The sequence below is a fragment of the Schistocerca gregaria genome, chromosome 3 (genome assembly GCF_023897955.1).
Source record: "Schistocerca gregaria isolate iqSchGreg1 chromosome 3, iqSchGreg1.2, whole genome shotgun sequence".
Lineage (NCBI taxonomy): Eukaryota > Metazoa > Arthropoda > Insecta > Orthoptera > Acrididae > Schistocerca > Schistocerca gregaria.
Window position 1 is genome coordinate 753,856,841 of NC_064922.1, and position 25,454 is coordinate 753,882,294.

The following is a 25,454-nucleotide window of genomic DNA, read 5'->3' on the forward strand; positions in this document are numbered from 1 at the left end:
TCTTTTGAAACATGTATGATACAAAACACTCATAGCCAATCATTCTCTGAATGGCACTTCTTAGCAGAACTTCTACCAACAAGAGTGTGAGCAATGAAATCAAGTACAAAAAAATGAACGATTGTTTTTCATTTGTCTGCGTCTAAGCACATATTCATAATTAAAATCTTTGTCAATGCTTATTGTCGATTGGTGGTGTTTTTAATAAGTTTTAACTGTGTGATATCCTGGGGGTCTTTCATTGTGTACCTACACATCATCTAACCTCCTTGCGTGTCGTGCTTACTCTGCTGGATTGGTACTGGCTTCCTTTATATATTGCCTGCCTGACCTATTGCAGGAGTCCTACAATTCTCCAGCTTATAGTAGAGAGAAAGAAATAAGCACCTGAGATCACAATGATCTAAGCCTCCAGTTTAGACCTTCCACAAGGCTCCATACCAGAAGACTGATAAACTCTCAGTATAATGGTGAAATACTGAGCTATCCCTCCTCCCCATGAACAGTTGAGGCTGTGTTGCCCAATCCCATTAATTGTCTAAAAAAATTGGTGATGGCCTAAGAACCAAGGTGTATGTGTAATTTGTGCATCTCTGACTTACTATTTGCAGCTGGTTGTGCTCACTGCATTCAGTAACTGCCCATAGAGATGATTTATGTGCCTTGTGGATTAGACTTCCTGCCAGACTTGCAGAGTTCACTCTAGCTTTCATTTCCAATCTGTCTGTTATTTCCCAGAGGTCCCAAGTACCCATGTAATGTTGCAACATTTTTCCCCTCTTTGCGTTCTGGATGTGGGAGGAAAAATCAGCTGCTGCCCCAGTGGACAAGGCATACTGTGCTGGCTCAGATGTATTATCAACTGTGGGAGCTTCTGCTAAGCCATAAGGGGCAGCCATGCAGACCACCCCAACCCTCAGCCTTCCAGTTCCAACCTCCCCCCCCCCCCCCCCCCCCCCCCCCCCCCCAGGCACAGGCACAGGCACAGGCACAGGCACAGGCACAGGCACAGGCACAGGCACAGGCACAGGCACAGGCACACAACATGATAGTAGTGTGGCTTCCTGATGATGTAGCAAGATAGCTTCCTTCTAATAGACTACACATTCTGTCAGTGGTAAGTGGTAGATCTCTACTACAGGTACTAATTACTTCGTCGACGCTGTTAAGAGTTAACAATAGTCTATAGTGAGAGAAACGTAAAGCATGTCTACTGAATATAAAGCTCTGAATCAAACTGTCTTTTACTCCCAGTCCTACAGATATCACACCTCGGAACTGTGCACTGTCATCCCTACGGTTACAATTACACATGTCTGATATTAAAAAATATTTTTCTTTCAGCTGACCCAAAGAATTGGAAAATCTTAAAAGAAGATATACCATCTACAGTAGCAAATCCAGGAGAGGGTGGATTTTTGCCATTTGGGGTAGCTGGTGTAATGGCTGGAGCAGCAAAATGTTTCTATGGATTTGTGGGCTTTGACTGTGTAGCAACTACAGGTATATTTTCCTAAGTAATTTATTTATAAACCCAATAATTAAAATACTTTAGTGCAGTAGTTACTACATAGCTTCAGTAACTTTTATTTCTTTTAGGTGAGGAAGCAAAAAATCCACAGCGGTCTATTCCTATATCAATTGTGATATCACTCATCATCATATTCTTGTCGTATTTTGGTATATCAACAGTGCTGACAATGATGTGGCCATATTATGATCAGGTTGGTTAAAATAGAACTTACACAAATAACTTAGACAGTCATAAGATCTGGCACAGTTAGTAAAACAGTTTTGTAATTTGTCAAATTATACTAAGATGTAACCAATTTTAGTAATTCTGTAACTAAAGTTAATTAACAAAAACATTTGCAGCTAGTTCATTCAAAATATTAGTTGGCCAATCTTTGAACATCAATGGTAAATATAAACCTTAAATGAAAACAACCCTTATTTAAAATAAATCAAACATTGGAAAATCTGGGTGGAATGTAACAATATTATGAAAAGGAAAGTTGCTACTCACCACATAGCAGAGATGCTGAGTCGCAGATATGCACCAACAAAAAGACTGTCACAAATAAAACGTTTGATGGCCAGTAAGGCCTTCATCAATCCCACGCGCAGAGAGAGAGAGAGAGAGAGAGAGAGAGAGAGAGAGAGAGAGAGAGAGAGAGAGAGAGAGAGAGAGAGAGAGAGAGAGAGGACAGCCTGGACATCCATGGGCGTCACATCTGCAGTAATGAGAGATCCCTCTCAGAATTTACTGAGGGTCTTACTGAAGCCTTCACTGACCATAATTATCCTCCCAACCTTGTACAAATACAAATCTCTGTGTATTATCTTTCCAGTCTCCCACCTCCCAAACTCCCTCCGTTTGGCCACAGAGGGGCATTCCCTTCATAACTCGTAACTCGGTACCACCTAGGACTGAAGCAACTGAATTACATTCTCTGCCAGGGTTTAGACTACCTCTTGTCATATCCTGAAATGAAAAATGTCCTGCCCACTATCCTTCCCACCCCATCCTTACACAACTCCTTTTTCCAAGCCCTTCCCTCATGGCCCATACCCCGTAATAGACCTAGATGTAAGACCTGTCCCATACATCTTCCCACCACCAACTACTACAGTCTGGGCACAAACATCACCTATCCCGTCAACGGCAGGGCCACCTGTGAAAACCAGTCATGTGATCTACAAGCTAAGCTGCAACCACTGTGCTGCCTTCTATGTGGGTGTGACAACCAACAAGTTCTCTGTCCACATGAATGGTCACCGACAAACTGCGGCCAAGAAACAAGTGGACCACCCTGTTGCTGAAGCACGCTGCCAAACATGACACCCTTCATTTCAATGACTGCTTTACCACTTGTGCCATATCGGTCCTCTCACAAACACCAGTGTTTATGAATTGCACAGGTGCTTTACCACCTGTGCCATATCGGTCCTCTCACGAACACCAGTGTTTATGAATTGCACAGGTGGGAACTTTCCCTGCAATACGTCCTACATTCCCGTAACATTCCTGGCCTCAACCTTCATTAGTCACTGTCATCACTCATCCATCCCCTTCCCTATTCCCATTCCAGCACTACACAGCCATAATCCCACCATCACGCCCAGTCTTTTTCTCTCCTTTTCTGTTATTTCCCTCCCCCACCCCACCTCTTACTTGCCCTCCATCTAACCTACAGCACTTCACTTTCCGCCACCCCTGCCATACTATACCTCCCCATCCCTGCCCCAGCCTCCTCCTTGCCCCCACCCAGTTGCCACTCCCATCATGCACCAGTGCTACTGCTTGCAGTGTGGTACGAGTTGCCTGAGACTGCAGTCGTGTTTGTGCATGTCATCTACTGTTGCCGAAGCTTTATTTTTGACAGTCTTTTTGTTGTGCATATGTGCGACTCAGCATTTCTGCTATATGGTTAGTAGCAACTTTCCTTTTCATAACATCATTACTCCGATAAAATAAAAAGTCTATACATACCAAGTAACAATCACAAGTGCAGACAGGAAATGACAGAAACACCAGCTTTTGGAACCAGGTGTCTTACTTGGAGAAACAAGAGTGTTAGGGTAGTATAATTATACACAGACTAGCTAATTCAGTTAGTCTGAGCTCTTTGTGAAGATAAATATAAAAGAGCAGAACAAGAGAGAAATAAATAATGAAGTAAAAGAAGCAGATAAGATTTGAGAAATGGGTAAATGATAATTACTGGCAATTTGTTGGAAAATTTTTCCAATATTGACAAAAGCTGTACAGGGAGTGCACATTGGTGGTCTACAGCTCTGATCTCACAAGGGCATATGATTAAGTATATCCTTCTAGCACTGATTCTAATAGAGGCTGGAGGGTTGATAGGGTCACAGGATGAGAAGGTCTAATGAACATAGTGTTGGTGGTGGCAAGTGAACACAGTGCTTTAGTGGGAGGAAATGAGAAACTATTAGCCAAGGAGAACAATTTGGCTGTTATTTCAGTCCAGGATAGTACTGGAAAGCGAAGTGACACTTTTTAAAATGAAATGGCTAATGTGTGGCATTGAAACTCTGTTCATGGACTAGGCGAAGTTTTACACATGTTTGGAATGGTTTTTAAAATAGTTGAAAACATCTGGTTAAACTATAACTGTCACCAGATTGAAGAAATAGAGAAAAGGAAAGGAAGGGCTGTGGGAGTGAGGGAGATTGAGAATAATGCAGTTATTTTGTGCTTGTGTAGCATAAAGAGATTTTGTTGGGCGAATTAGTTAAGTCTTCCACTAAATGAATAAGGATTAGAGGTGTATGTGTACTCACGTAAACTGACAGTGACAGAATTAAGTGAAAAAAATATATGGCTATCTTTTTTTAAAGTCTGAAATTTCTTCTGATGCAGAAAATAGGGGATGAGGATGATTAAAAAAATTAAAAAAATTAAAAAAAAAAAGTTTGACTCCAGGGGAGAATGGTTGTGGCACTCAGAGCAAACACACAATAATTCTGCTGCATACATACAAGATATTTAGTGCTGTCAAGACATTTATCAGGGGATATAGTAATAAAGGTGGGAAGTATTATACCATCACTGAGGAAAATACATGCAGGAGCGAGAAGTTAAGACAGTTAGTAGCGGGTACAAAGTTTTGATGACTTACGTACTCTTCTCATTTTTCCAGGCAACTAAGTTTGCTTTGACCTTCCTTATTATTAGAAAAGTTGGACTATGTCTTATAATGAAAGTAGGCATATAATACAATAACATCTAAAACACTTTACCTATATCAGGAACTTTTGTTAACCACTATGTACTTTAATTGTTTGAGTTTTATTCCTTTCATGTATCACAGTTTAGTGCTGTTCTCAAAATATCAATTTTCTCATCTGTAACTTTGCACATGACTTATTCTGTTTGATTATCTACATTAGCTTGGGCTCCTTGCATTCTGTCATCTATAATTCTCTCTTTCCTTTTTATCCAGTTATGGTATTTTTTAATGTATTCATACTATTTATGATCTTACTAACAAATTTAAACATTTTTATGCTTTTGTCTTACTTTGTGTGTGAGGGCCATTCAAGAAGACCTTAGAAAAAGATAAAAATAAAAACAAATTATTTTGAGAAAATAATTAATAACATTATCGCCTTTAAAGTAATATACGTTTTGAGTCATTGCTCCAACTTTTAAAAACATCCAAAAGTTTTCAAAAGGTCTGTAAAATGTGCATCTGCTTGGGTGATGACACCATTTGATGTGAACCATTTTTTAAAGTTTGGGAAAAAAAATAACTAGAGGGCCAAATTTGTGTGGATATTGCAACAATTCAAACTTTATCAAAACTGTTTTGTTGTAATGGACGAAGATCTTTTTCTTTTTCAAATGGGGATGTTCTTTCTGGATTTCTTCATTCAACTGGTCCAATAACAACACAAGACACTCTCCAGTTAATGTATTTGTATTTCTTTATTCACCCCGTAAATTGTGATCAAGTACATAGTTTCTACAAACAATATGGGATGTTTGTTCCTCTTTCAAGTAATTGGTGTAGACGATTCCTTGCACACCCCAAAAAATCATCTCACCATCTTTGGAGCCAATATGCCTTTGAAAACTGTTTTGATTGTTCCTCACTCTCTGGAGTGTAGCAGTGTATTCATGTTTTGCCCACAGTTAATTATCAACACAGAAATCCAGCAAGATTACGCAGGTAAGATGCCAAAAAACACCTCGGCATAAACCATTCAGTTGCATTTATTTTCAATGAGAACAAACATGGCATCCCTCATGCAGAAATTTTTTTCATCCAATTTTTCATGCCAAACTGAAAACACTATCTTGTGATATGTATGTGGCTTCAACTATTTCATGCACTTCAATTGCTTGATAACTCAAAACCTTATCATGGAATTTGTCAATCATTTTGGGGATGGTCACTTCCACTGGATGTCCTGAATGCTGTTTGTCTTTCAAATAGAAGTTTTAATCACAACTCGAAATTCACCTTTCTCCATGTTGGAAAATAAATGTGTGCTTGTTGCTACAGTTGACTGAGGCAATGAAACCACATGATCGATACAGCTGCAACTTCACCTGCCTTTTACAGACAGATATCACTTGCTACCATAAAACCGTTTTGGTGCTATGATTGCTATCTGTTGGACTTCCTAAGGACTTACTGAATGACCCTTATCATTGTCCTTGTAAATACTGGTTTTAGACATATTCCTTTTTTCTCTGAGAAAATTGTGCATAATGTTAATTGTTGCTCTGATTAGGATCCACATGCCCCTCTGCCATATGTGTTCAGCCAAGTTGGATGGCCAGCAATTATGTGGATTGTGACTACTGGAGCTGTTTTTGCTCTATGCACTAGGTAAGTTAATTCATCTTTCAGTAACAGTCACATGATAATGGAAAATCATGGTAGGGGTAAAAAGCACAGTATGAGGAAAGACAGTTACTAACTATTTTAAAACTCACTCCCCCCCCTCCGGTGAATAGTGATCTTAAATAATTTTATGGCAATGACTAGAGAGGGGTGGATAGGAAGGAAAGAGAATTAGGGATGTTTCCTGTGGGAGTAGCTTAACCTCTTGCTTCTGGATCATATTCCTGTGAAAGACCCAGATACAATGTCTTTTTCCATCCATCCATCCCATCTGGTTCTAGCCATGCCATTGACATTTTCTACCCCATCAGTAGCAGGAATATTTGTAAGAGTAAAAAATCATGTAACACATTTTACTGCCTCCAATTTATTTATCAATGTGACCTTGAAAAAAATGTCCTTGTTCAAAATAGCCACTGTCAGATTATGGTCAGATGCAAACTTGAGCACTAAGTCTCTCAGGGTGCTGTACGTCAGAATCCAGTCAACCTCAGTTGCTATCAGTCTTTTCTCCATTTCCCTACTAATGTTCTTATTAGTGTGTGTATCTTGAACTTCACTTCACAATACCCATATTATGCTGTTTTGAACAATTAAAAGCTATCCAAAAGTACCATAAACAGATGTTTGTTTTTTAGTTAAATAAAACATAGAATGAATTTTACTTATACCCAGGTGGATTACATACTAAAATGTAGTCAGTTCACGACATCTTCAACTTACAACAATTAGCAGACCAAATTTAGTAAATTTTGTATTTCAAGTTATTCTATGCAGTAAGGTCTGAGGTAATTTTGTTGAAATAAGTAAATTATTTGAATAGAGCAATAACAGCATTGGGAAAAATAAATAAAATTGTTGCTTGACCTTTATAACAAATTTTCCACACTAAATTTTAATGCTGGGTAACTGCAAACTGCACTACAAATTTGTTCTTATCAGCTCTGCCTTGTCCATTGCACACTTCATAGTTCAACTTAGTCACTCAAGAGGAGATTTCTAATGCTTGTTTGTACTCAAGCTATTTATGAACAATGTTTAGGAGACAAGATTTATTTTATCACTGTATGATTGTGTATATTTGTAGTTTTTAATGCTGAGCACTCCGATTTTATAATAATGTTACGATGATGATGATGATGATGATGATGATGATGATGATGATGATGATGATGATGATGATGATGATGATGATGATGATGATTTAAGTAAATGTTTCTGTAGAGTGATGTATAACAGTCATGTACTTTTACTTTTTTGCATTGAAATTTGTGATTGCTGGTTTAATATATGCCTTTTTCATTTAATGTGGTTCATTTTTGGTTATTGTGTAACATTCTCACAAACGACCACAATAGTGACACTGATGAAACAGTGCATGTACAGAAAGTTGTTAATGTGAGCTATTGGAACATTTGCAGTCTTCTTGGTGCCATGTTCCCTTTGCCAAGAATTTTGTATGCCATGGCAAGTGATGGCTTACTCTTCCAGTTCCTTGCTAAAGTACATCCACGCTCACAGACACCTGTTCTGGCAACAGTGGTCTCAGGTATTTTTGCTGGTAAGTGTTTTTTCCAACATTATATGTTGACAACATTGCAAAAAAATATATTTAGTCATAAGAGAAATAAAACCTAGTCATTGAAACTGTCCTAATCCTACTCAACACATGTTTACACGTCTCTTTAATTTTAATTCTTCGTCAATGATTAGGGCATTGGGGATAATGAAGACGACTCACTGAAATGCAGAAGTGCAGTATCGTCATTGATAGGAAAACAAATGAAAGGTATGGAGCTAGGCTAGCTTTTGGAACTTCCTTTTCTAGCTGTAGAAAAAGCGCACACACACATGTACGAAAAAGGAAATGCATTCCAAAAGTTAGCCAATCTCCATACCTTTTGTTTGTGTGTCTATCAATGATGCAGCACTTCTGCCTTTCGCTAAGTCGTAGCCTTTATTGCTAGATAAATGGTAATTTTCAACCAGAACTTTCCATATGTTATAATAATAATAATGGACAAAAGAGTTAATAGAGAGAGATTTACAAATTAGGCAGTGTAATTTATAAATTTGCTCCTTCATTCTCATGACACTTCGAATTCAGTTTCCTTAGAATGTTGGATGGTCACGTTTAAGATCAGGGGTGGCCAAGCTTTCAGCTCACAGGCCATGCTCAGGCCCAACTGCCAAGGCATTCAATCTGGCTGACACATTTCCCCGCTACCACATGACACTGTCTGAGCAGGAGAAGCGGAGAGTGGAAATTGGGGAATGCACTGCCTTTAAATGGCAGTGGAGTCATATTGCATATGAGCAGGTCTTATATTTCACATTTCTTAGCAACATAGATCACAAACAACAAGTGTTCAGTATAAATTAATTATTTCTGGCACTCTGAAGATATAACATAATTTTTATGTGGTAGAAAGTATCGACACGCAGACAGGCATGGACAATTTCACAGAGTTTTGCACTCAAATTGTCACATAATTGTGACTTATAATCATAATCAAAAAAAGACCATAAACATAAATACATTGATCAAAATAATGCAGCACATGTGCAATCACATTCAGGAGCTGTGGAAAATCTACCTGAGAAAAGCACTGTAGACATACTAGACAGTTTTAATGTAAAAAGATTTGTAATTAAAACTCATATTATCTTGCAAGTAATCAGTTACATCTGCATATGCACAGGGTACTATCAACTGTCTCAAAAACAGCTTGAAAATAGATGTAAGAATGACAGTGTACTCTAAACCTTTGTAAATCTATCATTGTAATTCTTGCAACACTACAATGATTTCTTCACGCTTTTTTTAATGCCAGTGAGCTTAGGGAACTGGATGGTTTTTTGCCAGAATGTATCCCTCTACAATAAGATTTTCTTTTTAATTGCGTTCCCATCAAATCAGAAGGAACCTTGCATTGTGTTAATGTGGGCAGTGTGCAGTCAAATCCATTTCAAATGTGAAGTCTGCAGTCCATTCTGGATGTTCAAATTATCATTCCTGCATTTCTTTTTCCTTCATAAATTCAACAATAGAAGATTTAAATTAAAAAAAAATCATTCCAGGTGTGCCACCTGACTTAACTAATGTACTTTGCAGTAATATACGAAATCTCCATACTGTTTGTTCATTTCTACTGAAAACTGTTTCAACTGAAAATGGAATAAGTGGTGAAATTTCAGAAATTTTACTACTTGCACCACTAATTTCTTAAAATGCTCCATCCCAGTAAATTTAGCTCAAAGTGCTACTTGATGTACAGAACAATGAATCCCATCTGTTGATCATTGTAAATTTTTGCTCTTCTATGTCATATAAAAGTTTAATTTCTTTCTACATGATATTATAATGCCCTACATAGCAAATAAGCAGTACTCATCACTTATGCAATTTGGGATGTCTCATCCCTGTCTTCTGTCATTCACATTCATTTTAAATGATTGTGATGGTAGATTGCTAGACTGCTTCATTGCTTCATTTTGTGCAAACAGCTACTGGACCTGTGAACATCCTTCATACCACCAACAAGCAGTGAAGGGTAAACAGTGCTGAAACCTTGATGTTGCGCTGTTCTGGGTACCTCTGAGGAGGATCAAGCATAGGCAAAGTGATAGGCTGGGCTTTGAGCCACCCATGGTCCGCACATGCTGCACATGTTAAGTTTGGCAAGCCATGGCATCCCTATGTAAGATACAAGAGATAAAATTGACAAGTTAAAGAAAACGTTTTGTAGCATAAGACAAATGATATCTCACTGTTGTAATTAAGTCAATACTTTCTAACAAATAGCAAAAAATTGCTACTAAACACTGAAATACAGGTGTATTACATTTACTCAAGAACATAGATATCAATTTTGAACATACAATTATTATTGTACAGATTATAAATATCATTAGACTGATAAAAAGTGTTATTTTTACTTTGTATAATGATGTTTGTAACAAAATAGTGAAATTTGATGCTGATTCTATGGCAATCCTTATTAATTTTCTTGGCATGGAAAAGGGGAGCACATGGCAATTGAATTTTTGTAGTTTTTTATATTTGTGGTACATGAAGTTCAGAGCTCAGGTACGAAACTGGCAAAGCAGTCAGCTGCAATTCTAAAAAATTCTTGAGAAATTTAACTTGAAAGCTTATTGAGCCTGTTTGGTTCACTAAAATTACAACACTTTCTTTTAGATGTGCTACGTGGTTCTGTGATAGTGCGTGTCTGCCACTTGGGTGGACCTGGTCTGATTCCCAGTTGACCCACGTTTTTCAACAAAGGTTCATGGTCTAAGTGCATTTCTGTTAAGTGTAAAATACAGAAACAGGGATTTAAAAAAATTGGTAGTATTAGAAGCTGGTTATTGCTGTGCTGATTAGAATCTCATTTTGTCACTGTTGTTGTTATTTTTTCATTCAGTTAGAATACCTATGTCACTGACACATAAAATCCATCAAATATACCACTTCCATTTCCCATTATATTATCCTTTTGATATACAGTTAAATTTCCCACAGAAATTGCACTGCTATCAATTTCATGTTCCAACCAGCTTTTTATACCTAATTTTATGTGAGTTTCACTGCTTTTCAGGTGTGCTTTGAACTCTGGCACTTCATTGCAAATGCTGTGGCAGTTAACAACAAGGATTTTAATATTCTCACCTGTGGGAGGCATTTCTTTCAATTGTTCACTGATACTTCTGGGTTTCCTACAGCTTTCGTTATCTGGTTTGGATGGAGAGTCACTTTTATTCACCCCACACACATTTAGCTACCTGGATACCAGCTCTAATTTGTAGTGCACCCCTAACTCATTTAAGGGAACCCTACAGTTCTCAAGCCTATGGTGCAAGTCCAGGAAATCACAGCCTAGTCTGTTACAGAACCTTTGAAGTCAGTGGTTCAGTTCTTCCACATGACTCAGAATCAAGGTGCCATGATCTGTTATGGGGATGCAAATTTTGAGCTTCATTGAAACTCCTTGTGCAAGGCTGGTCCTCCCAACCTTCTCTGCCAGTTGCTGGAATGATCAAAGTATCACCTTGGAACCGAGATAAAAGGCATTATTTGTTCCAAATTGCACCACATCCTACAGTTGGTTGCACCCTGTTCCTACAATGACTCCCAGAATAGCCTCTTCAACCTGTTGAATGAGGCCACCAGGCATACACACTGAGAAAAACTGGTGTCCTTTCCTATTCCTTGCTGCCATATCCCTAAGAGTTACCATCATTAACCATACAGTGAACTGTTGATGATTAATAGTCTCATACACTTTTGTGTTTGCCTCTTCTTAATTCTGGACAAAATATGTTTCCTCAAAACAGGTGAAGAGTCCCACTGGTTCAATATCACTTTCAGTGAATGACACCATCTTGAACCTTTTTGGTTAGGGGGATAGCTGCCATCCATTCAATATCAGGTTCAAATGTCTCTAAGCACTATGGGACTTAACATCTGAGGTCATCAGTCCCCTAGACTTAAAACTACTTAAACCTAACTAACCTAAGGACATTGCACAAATCCATCTCCGAGGCAGGATCCGAACTTGCGACCGTAGCAGCAGCGCCATTCTGGACTGCAGTGCCTAGAACCGCTTGGCCATGGCAGCCGGCTGACCCCCATACCAGGAATTACCTTTCAGAGAACCTAGCCATCCATGATCATAACATCTGTAGGGATGAACAGTCCTCTTCCAAAAATACAGAGGGTCTCACTAAGGTCTTCACAAGCAGAAATTACCCTCCCAACCTTGTCCAAAACTAGATATCCCATGCATTCTCTCTCTAGGCACTTACCACCTCACACATACCAGCTGCCTGGCCGTAATGGTGCACCTTATTCATGACTCAGTACAACTCAGGACTAGAGTAATTGAAGCACATTCTACACCAAGGTTTTGACAAACTCTTTACACTCCCCACCTGTCCGACAATGGTATCTGCTGCCCACTATACCTATACATTATGCTTGTCTGTCTCTACTCCACCCTAGCTCCCACTTTATTGCCTCACATCTCGTATCCTTGCAGTACACCTAGCTGCAAATCCTGACAAATACATCATTCCATTACCATATACACCAATCCTGTCACAGGCATCTCTAAACCCATCGAAAACAGAGCTACATGTGAAAAGAACCATGTGAACTACAAACTAATCTTCAGGCACTGTGCCACTTTCTACATGGGCAAGACTACTAACAAGCCGGCTGTCTGCATGAATGACCACCATCAAATTGCAGCCAAGAAACAGATGGACCACCCATTTACTGAACATGCAGCCCAACATAATGGGCTTTATTCAATGACTGCTTCGCAGTCCATGCCATTTGAATTCTTCCCATCAGCACCATCGTTTCTGAATTACACAGACCCCCCTGGTCTCACCCTTCACTAGTCCCTGTCCTCCACCCATCTGGCCCCTTCCCACCTATACTCCCACTAGTGTGTTCCCCTTCTCTACTAGTCCCCCCCCCCCCCCCTCCCCCAGCCCACTACTGCCGCAGAAGAGCCCACAGCCTCCTTACACTGCACCTTGCAGCCCTACACTGTCCTATTGCAATACTGTATGCTCCCACAGGCACCACACCATCTTCCCACACACCTACCTGCCTACCCCTCCCACTCCACTTCTTCTCTCCCTCTCCCCGCACCCTCTCCCTCTCCCTCTCCCTCTCCCGCTCCCCTTACACACTTTCCATCCCCCTCCTCCTTGCCCACTCCTTACACACTTCCCCCTTTCCCTCTCTCTCTTCCCCCTTTCCTTTCACTCTTCCCCCCTTTGCCCTCTCACTCTTCCCCCCCTTTGCCCTCTCACTCTTCCCCCCCTTTGCCCTCTCACTCTTCCCCCCCTTTGCCCTCTCACTCTTCCCCCCCTTTGCCCTCTCACTCTTCCCCCCCTTTGCCCTCTCACTCTTCCCCCCCTTTGCCCTCTCACTCTTCCCCCCTTTGCCCTCTCACTCTTCCCCCCTTTGCCCTCTCACTCTTCCCCCCTTTGCCCTCTCACTCTTCCCCCCTTTGCCCTCTCACTCTTCCCCCCTTTGCCCTCTCACTCTTCCCCCCTTTGCCCTCTCACTCTTCCCCCCTTTGCCCTCTCACTCTTCCCCCCTTTGCCCTCTCACTCTTCCCCCCTTTGCCCTCTCACTCTTCCCCCCTTTGCCCTCTCACTCTTCCCCCCTTTGCCCTCTCACTCTTCCCCCCTTTGCCCTCTCACTCTTCCCCCCTTTGCCCTCTCACTCTTCCCCCCTTTGCCCTCTCACTCTTCCCCCCTTTGCCCTCTCACTCTTCCCCCCCTTTGCCCTCTCACTCTTCCCCCCCTTTGCCCTCTCACTCTTCCCCCCCTTTGCCCTCTCACTCTTCCCCCCCTTTGCCCTCTCACTCTTCCCCCCCTTTGCCCTCTCACTCTTCCCCCCCTTTGCCCTCTCACTCTTCCCCCCCTTTGCCCTCTCACTCTTCCCCCCCTTTGCCCTCTCACTCTTCCCCCCCCTTTGCCCTCTCACTCTTCCCCCCCCTTTGCCCTCTCACTCTTCCCCCCCTTTGCCCTCTCACTCTTCCCCCCCCTTTGCCCTCTCACTCTTCCCCCCCTTTGCCCTCTCACTCTTCCCCCCCTTTGCCCTCTCACTCTTCCCCCCCCTTTGCCCTCTCACTCTTCCCCCCCCCTTTGCCCTCTCACTCTTCCCCCCCCCCCTTTGCCCTCTCACTCTTCCCCCCCCCCTTTGCCCTCTCACTCTTCCCCCCCCCCTTTGCCCTCTCACTCTTCCCCCCCCCCTTTGCCCTCTCACTCTTCCCCCCCCCCTTTGCCCTCTCACTCTTCCCCCCCCTTTGCCCTCTCACTCTTCCCCCCCCCCTTTGCCCTCTCACTCTTCCCCCCCCCCTTTGCCCTCTCACTCTTCCCCCCCCCTTTGCCCTCTCACTCTTCCCCCCCCCTTTGCCCTCTCACTCTTCCCCCCCCCTTTGCCCTCTCACTCTTCCCCCCCCCCTTTGCCCTCTCACTCTTCCCCCCCCCCTTTGCCCTCTCACTCTTCCCCCCCCCCTTTGCCCTCTCACTCTTCCCCCCCCCCCTTTGCCCTCTCACTCTTCCCCCCCCCCCCCTTTGCCCTCTCACTCTTCCCCCCCCCCTTTGCCCTCTCACTCTTCCCCCCCCCCCTTTGCCCTCTCACTCTTCCCCCCCCCCTTTGCCCTCTCACTCTTCCCCCCCCCCTTTGCCCTCTCACTCTTCCCCCCCCCCATTTGCCCTCTCTCTCTTCCCCCCCCCCCCTTTGCCCCGCTTCTCTACGTCGCCCCCCCCCCCCCTCTATGCCTTTTAGCCTACCTCTCCCCCCACCCCCTATTGCCTCTCACCTGCCTGCCTGCCTGCCCCCTTTCCGTGATTGACAGTTGTGTAAACTAGCTGTAAAACTGTAACACCTGGATATCCTTTTCATCCTTTAACACATCAGCTTCTCTGAACAAAGTAGATTTTTCAGTCTTGTTTATGTGCCCGTTGACAAATCAGGGCCTCAATTGTACTGAGATTTGGGGCCTTTAAGTTTTCCATTGTGTGTATTCCTCCAAGGCCTTTCTACACCAGTGTCTCGTGTAAAGCATTTCTTATTATGAAAAAATGTGTTTGTGTACAGTCACAGTATATTGTATCTGACGCACCAGCTTGGTAAACAAGTCTGACAACTGACTGCCAGAGGGTGATATGAGGATAGCACTGTGTACCAATACTGGTAGCCAATACCCAAAATAAATAAATAAATAGTGGCTGTAGACTAAAAGACATACCTTTTCAGTACTCTGTTAGTCACTGCTCCACTGCTAATATGCTGAGAACGTGTAATTTTTTCTTCCAGTATGATACTTATGAGCATGGCTGATTTTTGAACTGTAACTGTTAACAAAAAATGTCCAAGGAACTAAAACTGGGAATAGTGTACCACTGAGAAAGCATCAGATTTTTTTAACATCAAAAACTTTTCAAATTTCACCAATATAAAAGAATATTTTTTTATGATCTAATGCATTATTATTATTATTATTATTATTATTATTATTATTATTATTATTATTATTATTATTATTATTATTATTATTCCCTTTTTTCAGGCATAATGGCAACTATTTTTGATTTACAACATCTTATTGATATGATGTCCATTGGAACTCTTCTTGCCTACACTATTGTTGCAATCTGTGTTTTGATTCTCAGGTATGTCATTTCATTTTTATTCTTCTTTTTAGTGATTGTTTTCCCTACCTAGAATTGTAAATTTGTAGAGTATAATATTTTTACACATTATTTCATTTCTTAAATGTTATTCTAAGTTTCCCTCAACTAGTGGTATTAAATTCACTTTACAAAATGTCATCCCCCTCTATAAGAATCCATGAATCACTTTGGAGTGCTGTTTATGGTTTAGAACTGGAACAAGGCAGTTATGTGACTTTTCACAACAGATATGAGGTCTGTTCAAAAAATTCTTGAATTTCATCTGCAGAATTTTTCCATGGCTTCCTTGTAGTTACTGGTCATGGTCTTCTCCGAGATACTCTCCTCCACAATTGATACACTCCTCACAATGCTATTTCCACTTCTGGAAGCAGTCTTGGTTCAACCATAGCTGGATTGCATGATGCGCCTTCTGTGAATTTTCTCTTATTTTGTCTATTTTCCAAATCTTTGTCCTTTCAATGGGGTTTTCAACTTAGGAAATAAATCCTCAAGGACCAGGTCTGGAGGGTATGAAGGATGAGGTGGTACAGGGATTCCATTTTTTGTGCAATAGTCTTTGCCAATAGCTATGAATGTGCGGGTGCATTTTGTGACGCAGGAACCATGAGTTGTCTCGCCACATTTCAGGCTGTTTCCTTCTTACATTATTTTTTACAGGTGTTGCTACATGTCCCAATAATACCACCAGTTATCAGCTTTGTCCCTGTGGCATGAATACATGATTAAGTAAGCCTTCAAAGTCAAAGAAAACTATGAGTATGGCTTTGACATTTGACCTGATGACTTTTTTGGTCTTGGAGTACCATCCCCAATCCATTGTGAAGACTGAACCTTGACCTTGGTCTCAACATCATAATCATAGACCCATGTCTCATCACCAGTTACGATTCTCTGAAGGAACATTTCATTCTCATTTGTGTGATCCAAAAGCTCTTCAATGATTGTAAGGTGAATGTTTTACTGGTCTTGACTCAGGAGCGAAGGGGACAAACTTGGTGGCAACACAATGCATTCCACAATGCTGTGTCAGGGTTTCATGACATGATCCAACTGATATGTTACGTCAGTCAGTCGCACTCATCACCGTAGGGTTTATGCATCATTTGTTGTGTGTCTCTACAGATTTTCTTTAGTTTCATGCAAAATTTAATGCAGACATGTTGCTCCTCTAACTCTGCCATCTTATAATTCACCAACTGTGCAACTCGACATTCTGCTCAATACAGCACTCAACACTAACAGACATGCAACCATGAAAACTCCAGCAGTTACACAATAAAAACACAGGGATGATAACCATATTCTGCTCCAACACATCATTAGTGTGAAATTATAAGTGTTCTGGAATATTTTGAATAGATCTTGTACATTATAACAGTGACATATTGGGTAGGTGTCAGTTGGTTATATGGAATTGGCACAGAGTGTAGAAATAGACAGAACGGTAAAAAGGCTGTAGCACATTTGGTTGTACCTGTGACCCAACAGTGAATGAAGTTGCCCAACTTGTTGATGTATCCACATGTTCTGTCACAAATGTCTCCAAGGAATGGAGTATCACTGATAGTTATGTAACACAAGAACAGTGACTGTAAAAAGATCCTGACATGTGTGAACTGGAGACGAGTGTCAGACCATATCACTGATAACTGATTTCAAACCCAGCAGTGAATGCAATTCTATCTCAAACAGTTTACAGACAAACATTGCAAAGGAAACTACATGCAGTGGATGTTTGAAGTTGGGGCATTTCACAAAAGTCCATTGCTGTCAGTGGACATTACAGATACAAGTCTTCAATGGTACAAATATACCAGAAACTAGACAGTAGCAGATTTGTGGCATATAGTGTGGTATGATGAGTCATGATATGGCCTGTTTTCAAATGTTTTGGGATGTTGCATGTATCACTGACACAGTGAGAAGTTTAATCCACAGTGTGCGGATGTTGGAGTTCAGGCCAGAGGTTGTTCTGTGATGTTTTATGAATGTTTATCATACTATGACTTCGGCTTACTCATGCAAGTTACTGGGAACATGCATCAAGGTGTTTTTAAAAAAATTTCCTACAATAGTTTACATCAGTTTACAGCTTGAACATTCAGCTATTTTTCAAAATAATCACCATTTCTGTCAATGCATTTTTGTAGATGCTGTGGCAGATTTTGTAAGCTCATGTCATACCAGCTCGCCGTCATGCTGTTCAGAAAGCTATGAACCTCTTCTTTTACCTCATCGTCAAAGCTGAATCACTTTCCAGCCAAATGTTCTTTTAACATAGGGAACAGATGATAGTCTCTGGGTGCCCAGGCAGGACTATAGGTTGGATGGGTGATTGTCCCACTGTAACCGTTGCAGGAGAGCAACAGTTTGCCAAGCGATGTTTGGGCGAGTGTTGTCATGGAGAATGTGTACACCCTTGCTCAACATTCCTCTTCTCTGGTTCTGAATTGCCCATTTGAGTTTTTTTAGCGTCTCACAGTACCTGTCAGTGTTAATTGTGGTCCCAGAGATTCAGCTCAAATGACGAGGTGAAAGGACAGGCTCAAAATGCGCCAACAGAAATGGTGATTATGTCGAAAAACAGCTAAATGTTATAATGTTCTTATTGATTGTTTTACTCATCGTATCTGGCAATCTGCTGCAGCATAAGTCCTGAAACAGTAACTGTAAAAAAAAACCTATAAAGTTATTAATTAAATAATTCTGTTTTTTTTGTTTCCACTGAACATTTATTATTATCTCAAATTAATTAAAAGCATCTTGACAAATCTGAAATAAGTTGTAATATACTTACAATAATGAAATAAATTGTGCCCAACAAGCTACATTCTTTCTGTCCAAAATCGCACAAAGTACTGACCTCCATTGCCAACATGGCTGTAACTATTTACCAGGTGTACCGGTATGAAATGAGCGTTTTTTTTGTGAAAATGAAACACTAATTTTGAATTGAAAAGTAAAAACATTTTACTCAAAGTAGTGACCATTACTTTCTATACATTTTGACCACCTTTCTGGCAATTTGTGGACACTACACCAATGGAAATGTTGGTCTTTTGAAGCAAATCAATCAGACAACCAATTTTCTACTTATTAGTAGGAATCAATTTTCCTCGGCCAGTGCATGTCCCATTGATGAAAACAAATGGTAGTCGGAAGGGGCCAAGTCTGGTGAATATGGCAGATGGGGTAGCAGCTCCCAGCCAAGTGTTTTGATTGTATCCTGAATGGGTTTTGCTTTGTGTGCAGGTGCATTGTTGTGTAACAAAATTACTTTGCCATGTCTTCTGGCCAATTCTGGCCTTTTTTCGATCAATGCATAGTTCAGATTGATCATTAGTTGTCTATAGTGACTAGTATTCACAGTTTCACTGGGTTTTAGAAACTCACGACACGCCACACCTTTCTGGTCTCACCAAACACAGAGTGCTGTCTTCTTGCTGAATCGATTTGGTTTTGCAGTCGATGTTGATGGTTATCCCAGATTAACCCATGATTTTTCCCATTTAGAATTCTTAAAATAAATTCATTTTTTCATTAGCAGTAACAATTTGATGCAAAATTGATTTTCTTTCATGTCTTTCAAGCAAAATTTGACAAATGGTTATTCAGTTTTCCATCTGTCTTTCATTCAATTCATGTGGCGCCCATTTTGCACACTTTTGGATTTTTCCCATAGCTTTCAAATGGTCAGAAATTGTTTGTTGTGCAACATTTAGCATTGCTGCCATTTCCTTCTGACTCAAAGTACCATCTTCATTCAATATTGCTTGCACTTCGGGATCTTTGAACTTTTTTGGTGGTCTTGCACGTTCGTCATTTCCTACATCAAAATCATTATTTCTGAACCATTGAAACCATCTTTAGCATGTTGCTTCTGATAGAGCATGATCTCCGTAGGCCTCAACAAGCATTTCATGTGACTCTGCAGCACTTTTTTTTCAAATGAAAACAAAAAATTAATGCTTTTCGCAAATCATTATTTTCTGGTACAAAATTTGACATTAACACGATGAAAACATATAATGATGATTTTTCCATGATTTGATGTATACTAAATATCTTTGACAGATGTCATACCAACCAAACAAAAAAAATTAACGCTCGTTCACAACAAATGTTCCCTATCGACACATTTCTATCTTAATGCTCACTTCATACCGGTACACCTGGTATACTTTAAAATGAATATTTGATTAACTAACAATTAAAATTTATACAAAAAATTGAAAATATGTATCTGATTGTATATTTACTTCAGAACAGTTAGTACTCTATGATATTTGTACATGTCTGTAAATTTATTCATGAATTAATTCTCAAATAAGAAATTACAATAATACATTTACATTTTTCATTAAGTACTAGACTCCCTTCGTGGGAAGTGTTCCCTTCATTTACAGAGCTTCTACGCTTCGAAGTGAAACAGATTAAACAGTTATTTTCTCAGTTATAATTTTTTCTAGACGAATTACATATTTTTTTTTTACATGTGCAATCCTGAGTTGGACTGGAAAAATGTTTGTTTTAAGTGGGTCTTAATAGCTGTTATATTTCAGTGTTCAAGCTATAAACTGATGTAAGCCATTGTAAACCATTGTAGAAATAAACAGGTCTATGTACTTACTAAAAAATAGGAGACCTTACTTTTGGGATTACCCTTGTATTAGCATGACGTTTCTTGGGAGACACCAATTTTTTGTTTGGTGTCATTACCATGAGCTCCTTTGAAGTTTAAAGATGATTGACAGTGTCGTTTATTGTCTAGCAGTAAATCATAAATCTTCAGGGACATATTACACAAACAATATACACATTATGCTAACAATTAATAACAAGTCGTCAGCTTTAATACAGTTATTATGAAATTTAATTTCAATGGTTTGAATATTATATTTATGCAGATGAACACAAGTGCAGGTTGCGAAGGACTGAATGAAGGGCAAGTGAAAATTAGAACTCGAATGTGACAAGTAGTCAGTCATATTGTTTTTTACTAGTATAAAACCTTGTAAATTACAGAATTATAGTCTGTTAAAATCCACAATAAAACAATGAAAACATTCAATTACTTTCCTTCCCATTCCATACGGCTAAGTCACCTCTGACATGTGGTTCTGAGTGACTTTCCTGAAATCTACCACTTTTCCTAGACCTCTCCAGTCCTTTTCCTTCACCCCTTAGTGGTCACCATCAGTTGCTAAGGCAATTAAAGAGCATTGGCGATCTCTACAGTGACATAAGCTGCACCTAATAGCCTTTAAGCCTGCTTATGAAATGACAGAAACTGGAGTTTTGGGAGAGGTACAGGTGACCATTGTGTGCCATACATCACCTTCCCAAGACTGGACGAAGACCAAATGTCCTTTTGGATACTAGACCCCAACAGGTCTACCAGGCATTAACATCAATGGTGTGCTCTCAATCAATGCAGATGCAGTTGCTGAGTACTTTGCTGAGCACTATACTCGAGTCTCTGCATCGGAGAACTATCGCCCCCTCCTCCCCAGCCTTTTGCATCCTCTAATGATGGATGAAAAGGAAAATCCTCTCGTTCACTATATACCACAGTGAACCCTATAACACCCTAATTACAGAGTGGGATCTCCTCAGAACCCTTGCATATTACCCAGACACAGCTCCTGAGCCGGATTGGATCCACAGTCAGACGATTAGACATCTCTCACCTGACTACATCAATGTGCAAGTCGGCGAAGTGGTGTCAAATTGAAAGACTTGCACCCGGCGAATGGTCTACCAAACAGAAGGCCCTAGTCACATGACATTTACATTTACCTGATTACAAGTGACATCTCCTCATCATCTTCAACCGGATCTGGTGCGATGGCTTCTTTCCATCGCAGTGGTGGGAGAGCACCATCACCTGGTAAAAACTTGCTTGATGTGGATAGCTATCGGCCTGTCAGTCTCGCCAACATTCTCTGTAAGCTACTGGAACATAATGGTGTTGGGTCCTGGAGTCACGAGGCCTACTGGCTCCAGGCCAGGACGATTTCTGCCTGGGTTGCTCTACCACTGATATCTTGTTTCCCTCAAGTCTGCCATCTGAACATCCTTTTCCAGGTGCCAACATCTGGTTGCCGTCCTTTACTTATGTAAAGCTTAAGACACCACCTGGCGACATCATATTCTTGCCACATTGTATGAGTGGGGCCCACTCCTGATTTTTATCCAAGACTTCCTGTTACTCCATACTTTCTGTTTCCAAGTTGGTGCCTCCCATAGTTCCCACCATATTCAGGAGAATGCTGTTCCATAGGTCTCTGTATTGAGTGTCTCAATTTTTAGTAGCCATTAATGGCATAGCAGCAACTGTAGGGCCATTAGTCTCCCCTTCTCTGTATGCGAGTGACTCCAGTACTGGTGTAGCTGAGCGGTGCCTACAGGGAGCCATTCACCAGGTGCAGTCATGGGCTCTAGCCCACAGCTTCCAGTTTTGAGCTGCAAAGTTGTGTTTCCTATACTTCTGTCAGCTTCATACTGTTCATCCGTAACCAGGACTTTAACTTGATGATGATCCACTCACTGTAGTGAAGACATACCGGTTCTTAGGACTGGTTTTGGACACCCGATTGACTTGGCTACCTCACCTTCATCAGCTTAAGCGGAAGTGCTGGTAGCACCTCAATGCCCTCTGCTGCCTGAGCAACACCAAATGGGGTGCAGGTCGCTGTGTGCTGCTGTAGCTCTACAGAGCACTTGATCAGTCCCACCTTAACTATGGAAGTCTGATTTACGGTTTGGTGGTGCCCGCAGCATTGCATTTACTTGACCCAGTGCACCACCTTGGCATTCACCTAGAAATGGGAGCTTTTAGAATGAGTCCGGTGACCAGTGTCTTGGTGGAGGCGGGAGTCGCTCCATTGAAGCTTTGGTGTGCACAACTGCTCGCTAGTTATGTTGCACACATTCGTAGTTATCCTCAGCATCTGAATTACTGTCTCCTTTTCCCACTCACAGCAGCTGATCTCCCGCATCTGCAGCTCAGGTCAGGGCTCAAGATTACGGTTCATGTGTGATTCCTTCTCTCTGAACTGGAGTCCTTCCCTTTACCACCTGTACTTGAGGTCCATTCACATGCACCTCCATGGTGTACACCTTGGCCAAAGGTTCATCTGGACCTTTTGCATGGCCCTAAGAACTCCTTTAAACCCGCTGCTCTCTGATGTAGCTTCCTCTCGATTCTTGCTGTTCTGGGGCTCTGAAGTTGTTTACACTGATAACTTGATGGCTAAAGGTAATGTTGGCTTTGACTATTTCCACAGAGGCCAAATTAACAGCATTTCTTGGCCACTGGCTGCAGTGTACTAGCTGCAGAGCTTGTGGCCATATCTTGTGCATTTCAGTACATCTGCTCCTGTTCTGGTGAGTTGTTTCTTGTCTGTTCTGACTCCCTGAGCAGCTTACAAGCTATGGACAAGTGCTACCCTCATCATCCTGTGGCAGCAAACATCCAGGTCTCCATGTCTGCCCTGGAATGGTCCAGTCCTTCAGTGATGTTTGTGTGGACCCCAGGACATGTCTGTATCCCAGGCAATGGAATTTCTCAAAGGCCAGCCAAACAGGCTACACGAAAACTGCTCCTGTAGTTGGGCGTCTCTGAAACTGCGCTCTGTCTTACGCCACAAGGTTTTTCAGCTTTGGGAGACAGAGTGGCATAACAGTATGCGTAACAAACTGCATGTCATTAAAGAGACGGCGAATGTGTGGAAGTCTTCCGTGCAGGTGTCTAGCAGGAAGTCAGTTGTCCTTTGTTGGCTCCACATTGGCCATACGTGGCTCACACATGGTTACCTCCTCTCTCACCTCACTGTCATTGTGGCTCCCAAATGACAGTCATTCCATCTCTTGCTGGACTGCCCCCTTCAGAGTTGGGTGACAATGCCTTAACCACAGCTTTAGTTTGACGTTTTATTTGTGAGGGTGGACTTTAATCATTTGATCTGAGTTTTAGTGCGTTAGTGCGTATCCTTTGTCCCTCTGTGTCCTCTGACCTAGGACTTTTAGGATGGATTTTTTAATGTGTTGCAGAATGGTTGAGTTCTCCTTTTTTATTCTCATGGTAATCTGCTTTCTTGTTTTTAATTTCTTCTCCGTTTCTTGCATCTCTCTGTGGTTTTCTTGTCCTGTTTTGTCCATTGTAGTGTTTATTGTTTTTCTGTTGTTCTTCTGGTTCTTCCTCTCTCCTGTTATTGTGCTGTACGTCATCTTTTTTTTTTCTTATTTCCCTTGGGTAATTTATCTACTGGAAACTTGGGACTGATGAGCCCCCCACCACCTGCCTTTTTAAACAAACAATCTAACCAACCAACCAGCCAGCCATCGCCACTGGACAATGATTGGAAGGGCAAGGCAAAAATGTGATGAATCTGAAGGGCATTGAAGGAGGAGGCAAACTCTTGCAACAAAAACTGAGGCCGTTATCAGAGACCACCGTTGCTGGAAGTCCTTCAGTGGTAAAAGTTTTTGATAGTGCTGCCACTGTGGCAGAGGCTAAAGTTGATGGACAACAAACATCATATAGGAATCGAAAGAATGCATTGATTACTATTAACCAGTATGCATTAAGGAAAGGGCTGGCAATATCAATGTGGAGACAGTTCTAGGCCTGCAAAGGTTGCAGCTACAGAGACAATCTTGCCCATGGGGTAGCTTGCTGTGATCCACATTGAGAACATGCTGTGACTAAATGAGTCATGTTGCCATCTGAACCAGGCCAAAAAAATCACATCTTGGTGTGTGACACTGCTCAGTGATCAGCATACGGCAGTTGCAGGATCTCCAAATGGAGAGCCAAGGGAACCACTATGCAAGGAGCTGAATAGTCCATATCCAGGAGTAGAACGCCATCAGTGACAGAGAAATAATGCCAAAACACAGAATAGTTTTGGGGAGGATTGAATGCATGTGATGTAGGTGCCTCAACCCAGCCATGCTGTATGCAAAGTATCACTTTCCATAAAATAGGATTTGTTAGCACTAGCATGCATGAACCGAGTGAATTCATCGACATGGAAACAGATTAACTCCTCCCTTTCAAATACTGGATCTGGACTGGCCAGAAGATAGGAGGGTGTATCAGCATTCTCAGTTTAGCCATGGTTTAGTGAATCTCTTAATTGTACCAAAGATGAACAGTCGCCAACATCGAAGCCAATGGGCTGATTTGTCTGGCAACAACGCTGAGGAGTTAAACTGTCAAACTAATGGCTTGTGATCTGTGATGAGATGGAATTTTGCATCATACAGGAAAATGTGAAAGATATAAACAGTGGCGAGGGCTCCTTTATCTGTTTGTGGATAACTAGTCTGAGCTGAATTAATCATCTTTTGATCCATATGCAATAGGCTGCTTGGAGCCATTAGAATATTTATGAGCTAACACCACCCCCAGCTAATGTTGTGATTCATATTTTGCTAACACTAAATGTAGACCTGGTTGGTAGGCTACAGACTTGTAAAACGTTGCTTCAGATGTCTGTGACCAGTGAAAAGTAGTTCCCTTATGCAGCAAGACATGTAATGATTTTGCAACCAGTTTCACCCCCCCCCCCCTTACCCCTACCCTCTCCCCCCCCCCCTTCCCTCTCTCTCCCCCCCTGCAAAAACCGATGATGCTAACCAATTTCACCAAATAAAGGCCCAAGAGCTCCTTGCCATTGTGGCTCTTTCATGCCCAACGTCAGTCAGAGACTTTGTGACAAAGGGATTTGACACCAGCAAAAGAGACCTTGAACCCAAGATAAACAATAGAAGACTGAAAAAAAGTGGCATTTTTCCAAATTGCATTTTAATCTGGTGGCCAATAATACCAAAAGAGCA

At 41.3% G+C, this 25,454-nt stretch overlaps 1 protein-coding gene across 3 annotated transcripts in view; it reads left to right on the plus strand.

Annotated features, from left to right (window-relative positions):
- LOC126353927 (cationic amino acid transporter 3) overlaps positions 1-25,454 on the plus strand; it is a 356,276-nt gene that overhangs the window by 298,770 nt on the left and 32,052 nt on the right. For all 3 annotated transcript variants that reach the window (XM_050003182.1, XM_050003183.1, XM_050003185.1), the window contains 5 exons: positions 1,345-1,503; positions 1,600-1,724; positions 6,268-6,365; positions 7,802-7,941; positions 15,482-15,584. In XM_050003182.1, coding sequence (XP_049859139.1) covers positions 1,345-1,503; positions 1,600-1,724; positions 6,268-6,365; positions 7,802-7,941; positions 15,482-15,584 — 625 coding nt within the window. The remainder of the gene's footprint in view (positions 1-1,344; positions 1,504-1,599; positions 1,725-6,267; positions 6,366-7,801; positions 7,942-15,481; positions 15,585-25,454) is intronic.